The sequence below is a fragment of the Mustela lutreola genome, chromosome 2 (assembly GCF_030435805.1).
Source record: "Mustela lutreola isolate mMusLut2 chromosome 2, mMusLut2.pri, whole genome shotgun sequence".
In the NCBI taxonomy this organism is placed as follows: Eukaryota; Metazoa; Chordata; class Mammalia; order Carnivora; family Mustelidae; genus Mustela; species Mustela lutreola.
The window spans coordinates 97,110,141-97,131,844 of record NC_081291.1 but is presented as its reverse complement, the minus strand read 5'-3'; the positions used below and the strand labels follow the sequence as shown (position 1 = coordinate 97,131,844).

The 21,704-nt window shown below is 35.7% G+C and overlaps 1 protein-coding gene across 7 annotated transcripts in view; it reads right to left on the bottom strand.

The window, feature by feature from the left end:
- Positions 1-21,704, bottom strand: part of PPP2R3A (protein phosphatase 2 regulatory subunit B''alpha) — a 195,928-nt gene that overhangs the window by 57,898 nt on the left and 116,326 nt on the right. For all 7 annotated transcript variants that reach the window (XR_009350901.1, XM_059162676.1, XM_059162677.1 and 4 more), the window contains 5 exons: positions 15,098-15,172; positions 7,798-7,884; positions 3,309-3,465; positions 912-960; positions 18-107 (listed from right to left, as the gene is read on the bottom strand). Coding sequence is in view for 6 of the 7 variants with exons in the window: in XM_059162676.1 (XP_059018659.1) it covers positions 18-107; positions 912-960; positions 3,309-3,465; positions 7,798-7,884; positions 15,098-15,172 (458 nt within the window). In the remaining variant the exon portion in view is untranslated. The remainder of the gene's footprint in view (positions 1-17; positions 108-911; positions 961-3,308; positions 3,466-7,797; positions 7,885-15,097; positions 15,173-21,704) is intronic.

The window sequence follows — 21,704 nt, the reverse complement described above, 5'->3', positions numbered from 1 at the left end:
AAAAAAAAAAGTCATACCTGGTTGGGTTCCTTTTGTCCTCCTCAGAGATCAAAAACCAAACAAAGTCTGCATAGCTCATTCTTCCCTCTTTCTGTACTGTTTTTCCCCTGAAGAAAACACATGGTCATAAAGTTTCCTAAGCAATCACTCAGATAAATTTAGTAGGATGACAGACTAAGAAATAAAGCAACATCTTTTTTTTTTTTTTTTTTAATGATTTTATTTATTTATTTGACAGACAGAGATCACAAGGGGGCAGAAAGGCAGGCAGAGAGATTGGGGGAAGCAGGCTCCCTGCTGAGCAGAGAGCAGAGAGCCTGATGTGGGGCTTGATCCCAGGATCCTGGGATCATGACCTGAGCTGAAGGCAGAGGTTTTAACCCACTGAGCCTCCCAGGCGCCACTAAAGCAACATATTTCTTTGGAAATTAAGTCAAAGAAAAATTAGAAGGCTGGAAACTTAACAAAGAGTATCCCTTCCATTGCCTATATTGTTTGCAAAGGCCTGGAGGGTGAAACCAGAAGACCTATGCAGGTAAGAAGAAAGCAGTCTGGTTTCCAATTTGAATGCAAATAATCACCAATACTGTTACCTGTATTTAATGGACTAATGCCCATAAATTAAAGAATTACTACTGTCTTGTATGAAGCCATGGTGTGCAGGAAGTCATGCTCAAATAAGACTGTTAAAGTGTTACCTGGAATTTATTCATTTTTCCTTAAAGAGTTAGCAGGAAGGGGATTGGGAGAGGGAGAAGCAGGCTTCTGGCTGAGCAGGGAGCCCAACATGGGGCTGGATCCCAGGACCCTGAGATCATGGCCTGAGCCAAAGGCAGAGGCTTATTTAACCCACTGAACCACTCAGGTTCCACATCCATAATTCATTTTTAAACTCAGATGCTTTTTCTTACCTTGTTACTGCCCCAGAGAATATCCTTTCAATAATTCTGTTTGATGAAGCTAAATGTAAACAAAATGGTACAAAGTGAGTTAGAAACATGTTGCATAAAGGCAATACTTTTGGCAAATTTCTTTTCAATAGCATAAAACATAGCTAAAACACAATAGTCTTCAATAATGAGAGGTTAGGAGTATTTAAGTTTTTACCTATGTATAATTTATATTTCTGAAAGAATCTAAGGCGGCATAATCAATTAATCAGTCACTAAAAAAAAAAAAAAAGAACAGGCAAATGATTATGCCTGATAGCTGGAATGTATTACCGTAGCTGAGTACCAGATTAGTTCTGAACATCAGGACAACTACGACAAAAACGTATAGAATTTGTATTGATCCTCTTATTCCATAAGACAACTTTTCCTCTAAAACAAGACAAAGTTTATCCTATCATGAAATTCAAGGGCAGCTCGTAATATAAGGGACTTTGAGTAAAACAAAAGAAAATGCTTTCAAGTAGAATTTCATAGAAGATACCGCAAACATACCAGAAACATACTTTTCTAATATTCTTATTCCATAAAAGTCCAAAACATAACAAAAGATATCATTTGAGAAATTCCATCGTAAGTTTTACTCAGAGACACAATTATAGCTTTAGACAGTATACTACTTTTGATGATAGATCCTAGAGAATCTGTAGCAGTGTACCTCATTATTGGTTCAAAATAACCAAAGGCTTTACTTTTAACTGAAAGGATATGCCAGTACAGCTCAGACCCATGGATTTGGTAAGGACAGGAATCTTTCTTTTAAGTGCCCCAGGCAATGGCATGTATACCTCAATTTCGAAACAAGGGATGAGTCATTAGAGAGTTAGTAGCTACCAGCATCTAATTCTTCTGCACAGAGTTAGGTACAGTCAGCCCAAGGTAAAATTAGTTTGGCTGAAGATATTAGGAATATGGGGGTCAGTAGAGCCATGCCTGGCCAAAAAGCTTATATAAGGACCCTCTATACTTTGTTGAACATTGATTTATGGGGTTAATAATTCGTACTAGATAGACAAATAGAGAGCTGTATAGGAAAGGCATGGGACTTAATTTAAAAAAAAAAAAAAAGGTATTTTTAAAATTCGGATAGTTTAGCCTAAAATTGAAGATCATGCTGTCCCATTTAGGACAGGTAGGTGCACTGGCAATTAGGTGGTCTTAGTGACACCTTCATCATGCGGGCCTAGGTGTATATCTACAATATTTTGGGACTTGGTGAGAATTATGGTATATCAGCCAGAGAGCATGATTTAGAACCTGTAAGGTTTTGCATGGCCACATGTTAACATAGATGATCTGGTCACTGGTGATTAGAAGGTGCAGAGCTAATAAAGCTGACCTGATACACCTGTGAATATTTCCATTTTTGTGCTATTCTGGTGACAGGAAGGTTACGACTACCTGAACAAGGGGGTAGAGTACTAAACAAGTAATGCTTGTTTATCAACAAGTACACATGAGTATTTTCTCTTGATATGTTGTTGGGACCTGAGAATTGAGAGGTAGAACTCTTTCTTATATATGGAAAGTTCTATGAAACTTGACATCATATAGAATGAGCCTTTTCTTAAGATATAAACGGTTAATCACAGATATACTAAATAACAGAAGTGAAATTCAACGCATTTGTTTAAGGTTTGTACTTTGCTACATCTAAAAGGCTAAAGGCTGATTTTTTAAAAATCAGCAGTGCTTGAGAAGACATTTAAGAATAGATCAGGGACAATCTTATGAGAAAAAAAACAAGTCAATGTATTTTGGTGCTTGGTGAAGAACAGTAAACCATCAGGTAATAGTTTCTAAGTTTACTACTGGTAAAAATGAAGTAAAGGGGATAATATCATGTGATATGTGATATTTTTGCTTTCTGATACAAGAAAGCACTCAAAATTCATCTGCAGGGAAAATACTTACTCAGGAACTAAATTCCAAAAAGTAAGTTTTTATGATTCCTGGAAAACAATGTCAAGTTAGAAACATTTTCATCCTTGGCTATTCATAAACACTGTAAAATGGGAAATTTATAAGGGTATACATATATTCTCTTTCAAATAAATTTTACATAGGTATTAATCTTATTCAATTCATCATTAGAAAATAAACATCACTATAAAGACTCAGCAAGTAATCAAAACAAAGACTCTAATTGTTTACTTACTGTAAGTCCCTTCTCCTATACTTGCTTTCTAAATAAAAAATTGATACCTTCACCCATTCCTACTTAAAAATTCTTGGTTCATTAAAGAGGACAGATTAGATAAAGAATTTAAGAAATGGGAATTTATCATTCATATAACAATTCATATAACTCTTGCCTTTTTCAAAATAGCTAAGTTTTAACACTTGTAAAAGACTTACCCTGGTCATTGTATCGAGATAAATCGGCCTGGCTGATGTAGAGGTCATGATCACTATCTAGTTCCCAGAATTTACAATAAATAACATAGAAATGTTCATAGGAGAAGTAATCTGTGATTTGGTTTATATCTTCCTCTTCTTCCAAAAGGGCTAGAGTCTGAAATAGTATGAAGAGAAAGATTAATTTATTTTAAAATTATGAAAACCGGCTTTGGCCGTTATATGGTCTAGTAAAGTTTAATTTTAAATTGAATTAAAATTTTTGGTTTGAGTACCAAATCAGGAACCTCTTCCAAACTTTAATCAAATGATCAATCTATAAGCATTTATGAGTTCTGTATTACACTTAGCAAAGGGTTAGATGCAGTGGAGGATTTAAAAGCAAGGAAAGGGAAGGACTGTTACCAAGGAGACTGTAGCCCATCAAAGGTCCCAGACTAGCAAGCCAGAACAATTAGACAACAGGCTGAATTACATGGTCATAAGCTGACACTGCTTGTAACTTTCCAAAATTATGAAGAGTGAGCATCTATTCTATTATGTAGAGTAGAAATCCACATATAGGGTTTGGCTTTGTAATGAGATCAAGTTTACTGTGAAGGTGACTTATACATAGCATTGTGCTGATGTGTGGTGGCCTGGCAAAGAAGACATAGGGATGGAGCTGCAGGGTCCTGTGCTGGAAATTAAACTGGGGCTCCCCTGACTGAGTGTCCCTATGGAAAACACCAGAAACAATAATTTTGAGCCCAGAATTCTTAAAATTCTTGTAATTATCATACAAGTGGGCAGACAAATGAAGATGTTTTCAGAAATGAAAGATTCAGAAAGAATGATTTAAGAAGCCATAAAAAAACTTCAGAAATAGAAAAAACAAAATGAGATGGTAGAAATCAGATTAAACACATCAACAATCACAGTAATGTAAATGTATTAAGTGTCCATATTAAAGTATTTTCAGATTGAGTATAAAAACCAACCCCCCGGGCGCCTGGGTGGCTCAGTGGGTTAAGCCGCTGCCTTCGGCTCAGGTCATGATCTCAGGGTCCTGGGATCGAGTCCCGCATCGGGCTCTCTGCTCAGCAGGGAGCCTGCTTCCTTCTCTCTCTCTCTGCCTGCCTCTCAGTGTACTTGTAATTTCTCTCTGTCAAATAAATAAATAAAATCTTTAAAAAAAAAAAAAAAAAAAAAAAAAAACCAACCCCCCCAAAACATATCTAGGTATGCGCTATCCATAAGAGATAACTCTAAAATAAAATTTAAAAGGCGGTTTTTAAAAAAGTACAAATATATGCTAGCTATATCTTAACCCAAAAAAGTGTCAATATTATTGGAAAATAAAATGGAATTCAAGGTAAAAAATATTACAAGGGAGAGAGGTGACTGTTTCATAATGCGGATAGATTGCTTCAATGAGAAATTATATTCCAAAATGTAAATACTGGGAAACCAATTCTGGCAAGTTGAGAACATAAACTATTATAGTAAAACGTCTTAATGGAAGATTCTGTTGCCAGTAAAAATTATAAAGACTCCACAGAAACAAAGGAAAACCATGATGTGGTAAATGCAAAATATGGGTTAAGATTACACATAATAAGAATTCTGTAAAATCCTAAAATCTGCACATTTATATGAGACTAGAAGAACACATACAAAAATGCTATTAGTTGTATTAGGGTGATGAAATACGATTTTTCTGTTTTCCAAACATTGCTTGTAATGTTTTATTTTATAAAATGCTCTTTAACATGTATAAAGGAGAATACATACAATAAAACAAATCTTGAGAATGAGTTCTCATTCTCGCCTACCAGATTATCAGAAAATGAAAAAGACAGAAAACTTGTGCTATTGATGAATGTGTAAATATGAACTAGTATAGATTTTCAGGAGACTAAGTTGGCAGGATCTATCAAACTGAAAACCACACTGGGGCTACTGGTTGGCTCAGTTGGTAGAGCGTGCAACTCTTGATTTTGGGGTTGTGCATCTGAGTTCCACTTTGGGTGCAGAGATTACTTAAAAATAAACAATCTTAAAAAAAAAAACACCCTGAAAATGCATATACCATTTGATCCAGGATTTCCCCTCCAGTAGTCTATTCTAGAAAAATTCTTACCTACGTACACACAGAAGGAAAATATAAGGGTATTTACTGCATCACTGCAAATAGGAAAAACCTGAAAATAACTTAAACATCCTCTATAGGGGAATATATAATTTAGTTATGGTAGAGCCACGCCATAGATGATGCAGCAGTTAAGATTTATATGCATAGAAATGAAAAGAATGTTCAGATATGCTGTTAGTGGAGAAAAAAAACCCAAATTAACAAAATTATCTCATATACTTAAAAAAAACCACCTCAAAAAAGCAGCCATACAAAATAAAACTGTTGGGGCATTTGGGTGGCTCAGTGGGTTGGAGCCTCTTCCTTCGACTCAGGTCATGGTCCCGGGGTCCTGGGATCGAGCCCCGCATCGGGCTCTCTGCGGGAGTCTGCTTCCCTTCCTCTCTCTCTGCCTGCCTCTCTGCCTACTTGTGATCTCTGTCAAATAAATGGGTAGAATCTTTAAAAAAAAAAAAAAAGAAACAAAATAAAACTGTTTACTCCATGTATACGTATAAGGGAATAAAACCATAGTATGGATGGGTTCCCTCTGGGAAAAAGAATGAAATTGTAGGGTGAAGAGGTAGACAGTGACTTCTGCTGATTATTCTAGATATTTTCATATTATTTGAATGCTTTATGAGCATATAAATCATGAGCATACATTCATGAATAATGTACTAATAGGAAGAGTGGGAGAGAGATAGGGAAGAGGGGGAAAAATTAAATGATGCCCTAAAAAGAACACTTCTGTTTCCAGACTGGCCATTTACTTGCTGTGAGATCTTATCTAAGTCATTCAACCATATCTGCACCTCAAATTTTATCAATTAAAAAAATATATATATTACAGTAAAGCCAGAAACTGTTACAAACTCTAATGTGGTTCGGGAATGTGAGGGATTACCATTCTTAAGGTGGAAGGCCTCTTTTATGCAATTACTGCCATCTCAACCCATCCCATCCCATGAGAGAGGCAGGATAATTACTATTCATTTTGGAATAAAAAAGGTTTTTATATGAATTATGGGCTGCTAATTTTGCCAAGTCTTCATTACTTTGTCCCAGATGAAGACAGGGAAAAATAAAGAGTATATAAGGTTGTATTATTAGCCTAAGCTTCATTTAGTTTGATTCATTGAAAATAAAATATTTCTTTTCCTTTCAAGTATGAACAATTGTTTCTTTAGGTTAATGGAAGCTTGAACAATCAGGCATGAGGATTATCTCGGTAAAAGGCTCCCACTAGTGGTCTATACACTTTCTCTCTTATTTGGTAAAATAAATAAAATAATTGAAAGGAAAGTATTCTTTCTTAAAAGGACTATGGTGATGCAACATGGAGGCTTAAGTGGGTAGAAGAATAAATGAAACAAGATGGGATTGGGAGGGAGACAAACCATAAGTGACTCTTAATCTCACAAAACAAACTGAGGGTTGCCGGGGGGAGGGGGTTGGGGAGAAGGGGGTGGGATTATGGACATTGGGGAGGGTATGTGATTTGGTGAGTGCTGTGAAGTGTGTAAACCTGGTGATTCACAGACCTGGGGATAAAAATATATGTATATAAAAAATATATGTTTATAAAAAATAAAAATTAAAAAAAAAAAAAAAAAAAAAAAAGGACTTTTTAGTATTTTTCTCCACTCTAGTAGGAGCTGGATAAAGAGTTGTTACTGAAAGGATCAAGTTGCAACCCCTCTATTCCATTTGCAATGCCTTTCCTAACCCAGCCCATCTCACCCCTGAGGCTGTATCACTGGTTACTCTCTGCAGAGCCACTGGCTGCTTTAGACTGTTCTTAGACTGCAGACACTTTCATGCTTCTGGGGCTTTGCTTATGTTGCTCCCTTTATCTGGAATCCCCTTCTAATTTTTTATTTTGATAAACTTCCAATACCCTCCAAGATTAAGACCACATGCCAGGCCTTCTGTGAGGCCTTCCCTGCATATTTGTTACCCATTTCTGTGGAAATTTTCATCAGATGTGACTGTGCACTTTTCTTTTAGTCCATGTACCTTGATATAAAAATCCCTTGTTATTCATCTTTGATCTCCCCAACACCAGGTATTTGGTAAATGCTTCATGACTGAAAGTAGCCAAAGTGCTCTCAAACATTTGTTAAATGAAATAAGAATATTATTTAACTTGTTCTTTATTTTTTTTTTAAATTAAAAAAAAATTTTATTTGTGAGAGAGAGAGAAGAGAGAAAGCGCACAAGCAGGGAGACCTGCAGACCAAGGGAGAAGCAGACTCCCTGCTGAGCAGGAAGCCTGATGTGGACTGATCCCAGGACCCTGGTATCATAGCCTGAAGGCAGAAGCTTGGCATCCCTAACTTGTTCTTTATATATGAATTTTAATGAGAGACATACTTGCAAAAAGTTGCTTTTTCTTATCTCTGTCGAAGTTATTTTTCCACTCCAAGATCTGTTGACTGTGTAGAATATTCTCTGAATAACCTGGTTCCAAAAGGAAACAAATAAAATAAAAACACTGAAGATATGTATTACTTCACCAAAGGCCATCTTACGAATGTCTCCTGAACCAAGTTACGTTTTGTTTTTCTGATTAAGGAAAGTGTAATTTCTAATAAAAACTAATGATATTTTAAAAATCCACACCACATTCCTCATAATTCCAAGAATAATAAAGATACTCTTTGCTCACAGGCCTGCATTTCCCAGCTACCTAGATGTCACTTTATTTACCTCTCATCTTATATAGTGATGCCTGATTCAAGCAGTGTTTATTGGGTGAATGTTTTAGGAAGGCAAATGAGGTGGGAAATACACATTGGGTTGGCTTAACAACTCATAGGTCATAAGAATGGCTGCCAACATGGTATGATTTAAGACGGCTTTATTCTGGTTATTATAGCCTTATTCATTGGACTCTTAAAGACTTCTTGTCTTCCAGACTCTTTCTGGAAACTCAAATACATCTGTGATATCTCTAATACTAAGTCCTTACTTGGGCATGAGCAATTTTGTTATTAGCTAGCGTTTAAAGAGTTCAATAACAGATGTGAAACTCTGGAGAAGACCCTGGACAGGATGAGAGAGGAGGGAATGGGTAGCAAATGTGTCTGAGATTGATGACATGTTTGTTGGGGTGTAGTGGAGGATTGGAGAAGGATTGGCTGCTATCCTGGAGGGAGGAGGCCACAGCGTAGTCAGTTTTACCTGGGGTTATGCCTACACATTTAATTTCCCTATGACCCACTAGTTTTATTTTTTTCTTCCAAAATGAAGCATTATATCTTTTTGGTTTCAAGGTTTTATTTAAATTCTAGTTAGTTAACATATAGGGTAATACCGGTTTCAGGAGCAGAATTTAGTGATTGATCACTTACATATAACAACAAGTGCTCATCATAAGCAACCTTTTTTTTTTTTTTTTTTTTTGACACTTTGCCTTTGATTTTGATTATCTAATAGAAATCCTGTATCCTTGGTGGTTTTTATCATGGAAAAGGTTAGATCTTTTTTAAAAGTTATTTTAGGGCAAGAACAAAAAAGGGAAAACATTTGGACATCTCTCCAAAGAGTAGGCCTAATGAGGGACTAAACCACCATTCCCCTTCTGGATTCCTTAGCAAAGAGAGTGATTCTCAAACAGAGCAGGGAAAACATATCCTCAGAATGATGGCCCAGATTTTTGCTGCCCAGTTGTCCATATCCTATAGTAGTGCTAATTCCTGACTCTTCAGAATCTAGCTCAACTGCTAACTCCACAGGAACAGGCACGGAGGTAGAGCTCTGTCTTCTGTGCTTCAACTGTCACGTGAGTCTCCTTCAGTTCATCCTATGGTGTTATTCTAAACACTGGTGCAACTTGACCATTATCACCTCCAAACTCCAAGGTACCAGTTCTTTCTTGACTTGCAACCCAGTGCTTGATATGGTGCTCTGAGTATCAGTATCAATTGCTTGATATATTTTTTTATTTGAGAAATAACTGATATACATTATATCACTTTTTGGTGTAAGACATGATTTGATATTTGTACATATTGCAAAATAATCACTGCAGAAAGTCCCCTGAACATCTGCCACCATACTGAGTTATGGATTTTTTTTCTTGTGATGAGAACTTTTAAGATTTACTCTCTTAGCAACTTTCAAATGCGCAATATATTTATATTACTACATTATATATGGTATTAATTATATATAGTACTATATAGTACTATATAGTATTAACAACAGTCGCCATGTTTCTACTTTACGTCCCCATTATTACTTATTCCATAACTGGAAGTTTATACCTTTTGACTCTCCAACCATTTTGCCTCTGGCAATCATCAATCTGTTTTCTTTATCTTGGTTTTATTTTTTAAGATTCCACATATGAGAGAGATCATGTAATATCTGTCTCTGACTTATTTCATTTATGTCTTCAAAGTCAATTAGTGTTGTTGCAAACGGCAAGATTTCATGGGGTAGGGGTACCAACCCCCAGCCATGTACAGTTGAAAATCCACTATAACTTGACTTCCCCAAACTTAACTACTAATAGCTTACTGTTGACTGGAAGCCTTATGAATTATGTAAACAGTTGATTAACACATATTTTGTATATTATATATGTACTATATATACTGTATTCTTATAATAAAGCAAGCTAGAGAAAATATTAGGAAAATCATAAGGAAGAGAAAATATATTTACAGTGCTATAAAAAATCTGCATATAAGTGGTCCATGCAGTTCAAACTCATGGTATCTTACTCAACAGTGTATTTTTTTTTTAAACTTAAATCCAATTAACATATAATGTATTACTGGTTTCAGAAATTTTTAATTTTATTTTTAAAATTTAAAACCAATTAATTAACATACAATTAATTTGTATGGTAGAAGTTAGTGATTCATCAGTCTTATATAATACCCAGTGCTCATTACCTCATGTGTCAAAGTTCATATAAAAAAGATGGAGAAAAAAAAAAAAGATGGAGGATTTTTAGCACAAAAATTATATATAGAAAATAAACAGTAAGAATACCATTTATCATAGTTCCATGTCTCCTCTCTCAAGTAAAGTCAATTTCAAAACATATCATTACACCAAAATTTTCTATGTTGAATATGATTATATTTTTATCCTTAGTATTTGATTTTAAATATAAATTTATCTAAAATCTAAGTTTCCTAGCTACCAAAATTTTATATTTATATATGCCTCAAATATTTTGTATTATTTATGGAGGTACTGTGTTACACTTAAAATGATACAGCGTTGATCTGTATTTATTTTTGCTTATTTTGTTATTCATTTTTTGTTTTTTTTGACAGAATTTTTAAAATTCACAAATGTTGACTGTTAAACGTTTTCTACTTTTAGCCTCTGCTAACTTACTTATCTAATAATATGAAAAAATGTACTTGTAGTCCATTTTTCCATAGTCTAAATCTCTATTCAGTAGCCCCACTTCATCAGCACATTTATTGGTTTCCACATTACTGAGTCAGCATTTTAGCTTACTGAAGTAGGGGCACCATCTAGTGTTGAAAACATGTGGCTGCTTGGTTCTACATCTACCCTTGATTTTTCCCCCTAATTTTGTTCTACTACTTTTAGGTAAATAAAAAAGAAATTAATCCCAGTTTTTAAATAGCAAATTTTTAAAAAAGAATTGTTAATAGTAAGAATAACTTTATTACCAATAAGTGGAACGAAATTTGCTACTTTTTTACCAAGGGATCTCTAGTCACCTTGATAGTCTGAATTTTAAATTAGTTTCCTTTCTTTTTCCTTATAACTACTGAACCGGAAACCTCTAATTCACAAGTGTAGGTTACCAGAAATTTGAGCAAGTGTTTGGTAGCTGTCAGACAGGTTTTGACAAGTGGAGTGGATGTGGGCACAAAAATTACAGAGATGGCTCACTGTAGGTAATTTATGCAGAGGAACATTCTCAAATGCTGGAAGCATGGTTCTTCTACCTGGCGGGGAATGGTGAAAAGATTCTTGACTGGTCACCCTCTGGTTAGTATGGCTCCAAAAAGTATTTCTCCATGGTTCTCTGCAGAATTTGGACTTTAAAAAAAAAATCTATCTAATACAAATTTCCTCCTTTCTCTATCAAGAGGAAAAATTCTAAAGGGGAAAGAGCCAAGTTGTTGGTGATGAGCAGTCTCCACCACAGTTTAGTCATCTCAAGAAATATCAGTACCTTGTCTTCAACAATTAAAATCCTGGCATTTCAGCCTAAAGTGATGGCTTCAGGCCAATGAAGACACTGAAGCTATCACTAAGATACCATCTGAGCACGCCAGAGAAATGTCTTTGCTGCCATTACCAGTGTCACAAAGAAGTATTTTCAATCTCATTGTTCATTTTAAAAACTCACATGAGCACCTCTTTCCTCAAAAAAGTCAGCATATGCCAGCTAGGATAAGCAGTCTTTTATTCACTGGTAATTTCTTTACACAGCATGCAAAACTGCAAATTCAAGGGCTTTAATTTGTTAGTATTTCCAATTTTCATTTTCATTCAGTATCAAGGGACCTATTTCTTAAATGCCAACTTGTCTCTGGAAATAAAGGAGAATATGAAGTAACTTTAGGTGCATTCTCTTATATGGGTGGTGATATTCTTTTTGCTGTATGCATAGTTGGGGCTCTGTCTTTCCAGTCTGGAAATAGCTGACAAAATAATTAAACAAACAAATGAAAAGTCTTTTCCTAAGTCATAGGTTTTTTAGTGATAAACAGAAAATAAAAGTTGCCCAAATTTCACCATATGAGTGTCACACTAAAACTAGTATTTGTGTCATCCTTTGTGTCAGTAGTTTCTTCTGACTAAAGTGAAATTGATAAAAAGAACTCTAGCATGCCAACAACAAAAAAATGTATTGTTTAATACTACATGCCACTGAGATTATATAACATTCGATAGGGTCAAATGATTAATCAATTTTGCTTTTTCTAAGATATTTATCTTTAATTCTGAGGCTAAGTTTCTAAGAAAGTGTGAACTTAACAGTTTTTGCTCTGAACAAAATAGAGAATGATGTCTTTGTCATTTGCTTTTGTGCCATTAACAACATTCATTAATTTCATACTAGAAAACTTATTTTGATTTGCTCTAGAAAAACTGTGCTCTGAAGTAATGCACAAGTTCCAATGACTTCATACTATTATTTGACCAGATTTCACAACAGAAGAGGCAGTAGGGAGAAAAAATAACCAGACCTTTAAAAAAAATCCTGTTTCCAGATATTCATGTAATACTTTTTATTTGCACTTTCCTTTTTCAGATGGTACTATGAGGTTATTACAATAGATACACTTATCTTAGTACACAGAGATTCACATTCTATATTCTCAATGGGATCTTGTTTACTATTTGTTACGATGCTATTCTGAATTGCCCTATTATCAATATTTCATCCCAAGTATTTTACAATTTAGTAATTATTTCTGGGTAATGGATTTATTTTTGTGAATTGAGGATAAAAAAGCATAATAATAACAGAGTGTGTTTTAAAAATATAAATAATATGCAAAGACCATGAATATATGTCAGCAGAGATAATTAATTATATTGTTAATTGACCAATTTAGTTGTTTAATGATTAACATAATAGAATTTCTAGGAAAATGTGAATTATATGTGAACAAAATTGTTTCATGGCTTTTCACCCTGAAATTATAAATTCCTGGGGACCACTTGCTAGATGATACAGACCATCATGGGTCCAAGGTACTTTAACAAATACCAAAATAAAAAGTGTAGAAACAGAAAATTTATCTCTATCTTAAAATTCTGCTATTTAACATCTTTTCTAAGAATAAATTCCAATAACAAGTTCCTCTATACAGAGTATTTTCTGAATTCGTAGAGGGTTGGGCTGGATTCTCTCTAGGATCTTTTCTAGCTCTTAAGATTCTCAATTACGCTGTTAACATGCCCTGAATTTACAGAACAATCAACAATCAGAACTCAGTAATTCCCTATGGAGTTTAAGCCAGAGTCAATGTGTAGGATTCTTAAGCATGGATAATTTCATTTATTTATTCAATACATACTGTTTATCTAATATGCGCTAGGCACTATTCTAGTTATTGGAGATACTGTAGTGAAAAACATTGACAAATTCCCTGCTTCAGTGGAATTTCTATCATAGAGAAGGAGATTTTAAGCTTTAAAATATTATATGATATAAAATCTGAGAAGAAAAATAAGGTAGAACAAATGAATAGAGAGTGTAGGGGGAGGGGACAGAGGGAAAAGAAGGATGAAGAAGGTAAAGGGTGTTTAGGGAAGGCCTCACTAATAAGGGAATTTCTGAATGCACAGTTGGAATGAAGTAAATAAAGGAAGAAGTCATATGGGTATCTGCAGAGAGCATTTCAGGCAGAGGAAAGAAGTGAAAAGCACCTGAGGTAGAAGTGGAGTTAGTGTGTTCCAGGAACAGAGAGGATGCAGTTGTGAGCAAAGCACAGTAAGTGAGGGGCAGGGTAATAGGAGAGATGAGAGCACAGAGGTTGTGGGGGTGGGGTGGGGTGGTGTGTGTGTGTGTGTGTGTGTGTGTGTGTGGTGGGGGGATTATGGGAAGTCTTAGCAAGGACTCTGGCTTTTCCTCTGAGTGAGATGGGAAGCAACTGGAGGCTTTGAACAGAGGAGTGACATGAACAGACTTACATTTTCAAAGGATTACTCTGCTTTGTGGAGACCACTGTAGGGCAATGAAGGTGTAAGCAGGGAGACCAAGTAGAAGTAATCCAAGTGAGAAACAAGGGTGACTGCACCAGGGTGACTGTGGCAGCACTTCACAACAGTAGTGGTGTGCTTCACAGGCAAATATCACTTCTGAGATAGTCTTAGAAGACAGTGACACCTTCTGGCTCAAAGAAAGACTTACAAAGTTTTACAACAGAGAGCCAATGTAAAAGCCAAGAATGAAGTTCTGAAAGGAGAAAAAGAATGGTAGTATTCTGTAACTTGACAGAATCCAATAAATTCACAGCCAACAAAAAGTACTCTAAGAATGAGAGGATTTTTCTTGGGGGTGATCGCCCTGTAAATCTTATTAGGGTGTGTGAGCCAGACGCAAGGGCTAACTCACTTGAGTGTGGCTGTGATGGATGGGTTTGTCCTGGGGCTCACCTCTGGAATTCCTGCAGAGATAATCTGGGAGCTAGGGCAAAGAATGCTGGACATGGCTGCAATGTGCACCACAGGCTGGTGTGCTCTGACTTCATGCCTTAACTGTGACTGGTCAAAGGAGGCCATGCCACAGAAACAGGGCATGGGAACACCTCACAAAATGGGAGAGTGTGATTATGCTATGTTAAATTCTTTTTTTTTTTTTTCTGATTATATATAAGCTATTTCTCATTACCATTTCTAGTTCTAAATTTGAGATACATCCTTTTCTGGGAAAGGCTGTTTGTAAATGCTCAATATCAACTGAGTATCATTATTAATAACAAAGCAAAGAGTGTACCTCATAAGACCAGACAGAATGAATATATTACTCTAATTCTGTATACACTGGTACTTAATAAGAAGGAAAGTAGATACAAATAACTAATTCAATTTTACTGTACCTTCCTCCCACTTAAAATAATCATTATAGCTCAGGTTACTTTTTGCATAGATATCTGAAAGCCTGCACAAAGGAGACTTATAGATCTCTATTAAGAAAAAAGAAGACTCAGCTTACAGTGGTGATATAGCGGGAGTGGAATTCTGGAGCATCTTTCAGGAACGTGAGGCCAGGGTGTGTATCCACCACATCCTGAAGAAGATTAAAACCAAAACGAAATAAATAAACATACCAAAGAGCAAAATAAAAAGAAAAACTAACACTTGAAAAGAATTTTTCCTTCCTGTAGAATAATTAGCCAGTTGTGCGAACCTGCTCTTTTTAAAGCATTTAAAATTTAACACTTTAGGGGCGCCTGGTGGCTCAGTGGGTTAAAGCCTTTGCCTTCGGCTCAGGTCGTGGTCCCAGGGTCCGGGGATCGGGATTCGGGGATTGAGCCCCGCATTGGGCTCTCTGCTGAGCAGGGAGCCTGCTTCTTCCTCCTCTCTCTCTGCCTGCCTCTCTGCCTATTTGTGATCTCTGTCTGACAAATAAATAAATATATAAAATCTTAAAATAAAATAAAATAAAATAAAATTTAACACTTTATTACATTTAAGTTTTATTACAAGCATACTTAGGTGTGCTTTTGATATGCTAGCATACTTTAATAAAGCATTAAAATTTTAATTTAGCTATTATTTGGTGATTTATGAATCATGTATCTTAGGGGTATGTATAGTAATTTTAACATGTCAAGGCATGTCAGGGAAACTCACCCTACAGATTCTGGGATAGGGGTTGTTAAGAGAAATTTACACAGAAAAGATGGTAAGATATAAGCTAACTACAACGATTCTTTTTTTAACCTAGAGATTTGGGAAGTTTCTGAGGGAGAAAAATAGCCATGTAGCTAAGTTTGAAATCTGTTCAATTGTGGGAGTCAGCTAATGTCCTTCAAAATAACTGTGTGGACAAATCTATTTTCAATTTAGGATTTTATTTTTATTTTAAAATCTGCTATTTTATTCTCATGGAAGACTATTAGAATATTAAAACCATGAAATAACATTTTTATTTTCTAATTAGATTTAAAAAAAAGATTTTATTTATTTATTTATTTGACAGAGAGAGAGAGAGAACAAGTAGGCAGAGAGGCAGGCAGAGAGAGAGTAAGGTGCCAGGGGAAGCAGGCTCCCTGCTGAGCAGAAAGCCTGACCTGGGTCTTGATTCCAGAACCTTGAGATCATGACCGGAGCTGAAGGCGGAGGCTCAACCCACTGAGCAACCCCTCTAATAAGATTTTTAAAGCACTTTGAATGAGCCTAGAGAAACTACTGGAAATAATTACTGTTAATTTAATAACCAGAAGCAACAGCAACGGCAACATGGATATAAGCTATTAATTGGCATAAATGGGCAGACATCAGTTATACCTCTTTTCTTTGATTCTTCAGAACAGTTAACTGTCCATATCTACCAACGTGGTCTCAAACCAATGGACCTCCTATTTAACCTTTTATTTGGAAATAATTTAAGACTTAGGGAAAGTTACAAAAATATTAGCGATTTTCTATGCCCTTTTCCCGTAATGGTAACAACTTACAAACCATAGTACAATGATCAAAGCCAGGAAGTGAACACAGACACAAAAGTAAACCTACAAACATCATTCAAATGTTACCAGCTTTTCTCTTAGTGTCTTTTTCTGTTCCAGGATTCTACACCACATTTAGTTCTTTTTTAAAAATTGTTTTAATTTAAATTAAATTTAGTTAACATATAGTGTATTATTAGTTTCAGGGGCAGAATTTAGTGACTCATCAGTTGTATATAACACCTAGCGGTCATTACAAGTGTTCTCCTTAATGACAATCACCCAGTTACCCCCCATCCCCCACCCCTTGAGCAACCCTGTTTGTTTCCTATAGTAAAGAGTCTCTTGTGATTTTTATCCCTCTTTTTATCCTATTTTAATTCCCCTTCCCCTATGTTCATCTGTTTTGGTTCTTAAATTCCACATGTGAGTGAAATCATATGGTACCTGTCTTTCTCTGACTTATTTTGCTTAGCATAATACCCTCTAGTTCCATCCATGTCATTGCAAATGGCAAGATTTCACTCTTTTTTATGGCTGAGTAGTATTTCATCATATATATAGACCGTTTCTTCTTTATCCATTCACCGGTCAATGGACATCTGGGCTCTATTTTGGCTACTGTGGACATTGCCAATACAAACATTGGGGTGCATGTGCCCCCTTTGAATCAGTATTTTTGTATCCTTTGGATGGATACTTAGTAGTGCAATTGCTGGGTCATAAGGTAGTTCTATTTTTAACTTTTTAAGGATCCTCCACACTATTTTCCAGAGTGGTGGTACCAAATTGCATTCCCACCAACAGTAAAAGAGGGTTCCGCTTTCTCCACATCCCCACCAACATCTGTTGTTTAGTGAGTTGTTAGGTATTTTTTTAAAGTTTTTCTTTTCTTTTCTTTTTTTTTTTTAAAGATTTTATTCATTAATTTATTTGACAGAGAGAGAGAGAGAGAGAGAGAGATCACAAGTAGGCAGCGAGGCAGGCAGAGAGAGAGGGAGAAGCAGGCTCCCCGCTGAGCAGAGAGCCCGATGCGGGGCTCGATCCCAGGACCCTGAGATCGTGACCTGAGCTCAAGGCAGCGGCCTAACCCACTGAGCCACCCAGGTGCCCCTGAGTTGTACAACAATGTACAAGTTGTTGACAATATTGTACTATATACTCAAAATTGTTGGATGAATTTTATGTTACATGGCATTTTTTTCTGCAAAAAGAACAGAAAGCTGGATGGCTATATTAATACAGACAGAGTAGTTTTTAAAGCACATAATACTGCTAAGTAAAGATAAACGGATCAGTTCATCAAGAATGTAACAACTCATGAAGAATGTAACAAAAATTATAAGGAGATCAATTCATCAAGAATATAAAAACTTGTAAAGAATATAACAACATGGGGGCACCTGGGTGGCTCAGTCATGAATGTCTGCCTTCAGGTTGGGTCATAATGCCAGAGTCCAAGGATCAGCTCCTCATCAAGTTCCCACCCAGGTGCCCCTGCTGTGTTTTCGTTTTCATTCAGTTCAAGATATTTGTTTCCTTTTCATTTCTTCTCTGACTCATGGGTTATTTAAAAGTGTTATTTAGTTATCAAATATTTAGAAATTTTCTGGAAATCTTTTATTATTTCTAATTTAATTCCATTAAAGTAAAAGAAATACTTTATGAGCTGAATTTTGAATTTTTATGGAGATTTTCTATGGCCCAGAATATGGTTTATCTTGGTAAATATTCTGTGTACATGTTAAAGGAATGTGTATTCTACTGTTGTTTGGTAAAGTGTAATATAAATGTCAATTAGGTCAAGTTGGTTGATAGTGCTGCTTAAATGTTCTATATCCTTATTGATTTTTCTTCAGCTTGTTCATTACTGAGAACAGCACATGGAAATCTACAATTATAATTGTGAATGTACTCATGAAGTTCTATCAGATTTTGCTTCATGCATTTGAAAGTCTGTTATACAGTACATAAGCATTTTGAATTGTCATGTTGTTATATATTTTTTAAAGATTTTATTTACTTATTGACAGAGAGAGACAGACAGACAGACAGACAGCGAGAGGGGGAACACAAGCAGGAAGAATGAGAGGGAGAGGCAGGCTGCCCTCTGAGGAGGGAACTTGATGAGGAGCTGATCCTTGGACTCTGGCATTATGACCCAACCTGAAGGCAGACATTCATGACTGAGCCACCCAGGTGCCCCCATGTTGTTATATTCTTTACAAGTTTTTATATTCTTGATGAATTGATCTCCTTATAATTTTTGTTACATTCTTCATGAGTTGTTACATTCTTGATGAACTGATCCGTTTATCTTTACTTAGCAGTATTATGTGCTTTAAAAACTACTCTGTCTGTATTAATATAGCCATCCAGCTTTCTGTTCTTTTTGCAGAAAAAAATGCCATGTAACATAAAATTCATCCAACAATTTTGAGTATATAGTACAATATTGTCAACAACTTGTACATTGTTGTACAACAGATCCCTCCCACCCCAATCCCAAATGATCAAAACTCCATACCCACCAAACAACAACTTCCCACACACTCTCCCCCAGCTTCTGGCAATTACTTTTCTTTTTCCTAGGAGTCTGACTACTTCAGATACCCCATATAAGTGCGACAGTACAGTAACAGTCTTTTTGTGACTGGCTTATTTCGCTTAGCATAATGTTCTCAAATTTTATCCATGCTGTTGAATATAACAGAATTTCCTTTTATCTTAAAGGCAGATTAATATTCCATTATATGTATATGCCACATTCTCTTTATCCATCCATCTACTGATGGACATTTAGGTTGCTTTTAATTCTTGGCTATTGTGAATAACGCTCAATGAACATGGAATACAAATAGCTCTTTGAGATGGTTTTCCATTCTTTTAGGTATATACCCCACAGTGGTACTGTTAGGTCATATGGTGGCTCTATTTTAAAATTTTTTGAGGAACTTCCATACTAGTTTCATAGAAGTTACACCCTTTTACCTTCCCACCATCTGTGCACAAATGTTCCATTTTCTCCATATCCTCACCAATGCTGTTTTTTTTTGAGTTGGGGGAAATTGGAAGGGGAGGTGAATCATGAGAGACTATGGACTCTGAAAAACAATCTGAGGGGTTTGAAGTGGCGGGGGAGGGTAGGAGGTTGGGGTACCAGGTGGTGGGTATTATAGAGGGCACGGATTGCATGGAGCACTGGGTGTGGTGAAAAAATAATGAATACTGTTATGCTGAAAATAAATAAATTTAATAAAAAAAAATAAAATGGTTTCTATGGTAAAAAAAAACCAACAACATTCTAACAGGTGTGAAGTGATATTTCACTGTGATTTGATTTGCATTCCCATGTTGAACATCTCTTCGTATGCTTGTTAGACATTTCAACTTCTTTGGAGAAATGTCTTTTCAAGTCCCTGCCCATTTAAATATCTGGTTGTTTTTACTGCTGCTCTTATTGAGTTGTAGGAGTTCTTTATATATTATAGATATTAACACAATATCAGATATGTTTGCAAGTATTTTTTTTTCCCATTCTATAGACTGCCTTTTACTACACTCTTCCCTTTGCTGTTTTAAAGTTTGATGTAGTCCCATTTGTATAGTTTTTCTTTTGCTGCCTATGCTTTTTTGGTCATAGCCATTGCCAAACCCAAGGGTCATGAAGGTTTCCTTCTAGGAGTTTTATAGTTTCAGGTCTTAGGTTTAGGTCTTTAAACCCTTTTGAATTCATTTTTGCACGTGGAGTGAGATAAGAATCTAACTTCTCTCTTTTACATGCGGATATCCAATTATCCCAATACCAGTTATTGAAGAGATCATCCTTTCCCTACTGTGTTGGGAATGGATACAAATCATCTGAGTATACGTGCAACAATCTGTAGTTTTGTAATATATTTTGAAGTTAGGATATGTGAAACTTCCAACTTTGTTCTCCTTTCTCAGGGTTGTTTTGGCTATTCCAGGTCCTTTGAAATTCCATATGAATTTTAGAATTGTTTTTCATATTTATGCAAAAATTGCAACTGGTAATTTTAAACTTTACTGGGGAATAAGCAATACACAAAAACTGTACATATTTAATATATACAGGTTGAAGAGTTTGGACATCTGTGTATACCCAAGAAAACATTACCACAATTAAGGTAATAACATATTTACCACCTCCAAGTTTCCTTGTACTTTTTTTCCTTTTGTCTGTTTGTTTGTTTTGGTAGAATACTAACATGAGATCTATCCTCTTGACATATTTTAAGCTGCACAATATAGCACTGTTAACTTTATGCACTATGTTGTACAACAGATATCTAGAATTTATTTCCCTTTCATAATTAAAACCATATCCATTGAACAACATCTTCATGATTCAACTTACATGAGGTATCCAAAACAGACTCACAGAAGCAGAGAATAGAATAGGGTTGCCAGGAGATGGGGGAAGGGGACCATTTGGATTTTGACAGAACTTGAACTGATCTATACAGACTATTCTGGGTTGAATGGGCATTTAACAATGTTAAATCTTTCAATCCATGAACACAGTATGTCTTTCCATTTATTTGTAAGAGCTTTCTTTTGATTAGTGTTAGCATGCTATCTCTCTTTTTCTTCTTTTACTTTTAATCTACTTATGTCTTTATAATTAAAGCACATTTCTTTCAGGCAACATATACTTGGGTCTTACTTTCTTCTCTAATCTTTGCCTTTTGAGAGTATTCACATCACTTACATTTAATGTATTATTGATATTGATATGGTTAAGTTTAGGCCTATCACCTTGTTTGTCCCATCCATTCTTTTTTTTTTTTTTTTTTAATATTTTATTTATTTATTTGACAGAGAGAGACACAGAGAGAGAGGAAACACAAGCAGGGGGAGGGGCAGAAGGAAGAGAAGACTCCCTGCTGAGCAGGGAGCCTGATGTGGGGCTGGATTCCAGGACTCTGGGTGCATGACCTGAGCTGAAGGCAGACACTTAACAGCTGAGCCACCCAGGTGCCGCTGTCTCATTCATTCTTTGTTCCCCTTTTCCCCTTCCTTTCCTGCCTCCTTTTGAGTTCACTGAGTATTATTTATAACTTCTATTTTATTTATACTTTTTTGGGGGGTTTTAGCTATAACTGTTATTTCAATGGTTGTGTCAGA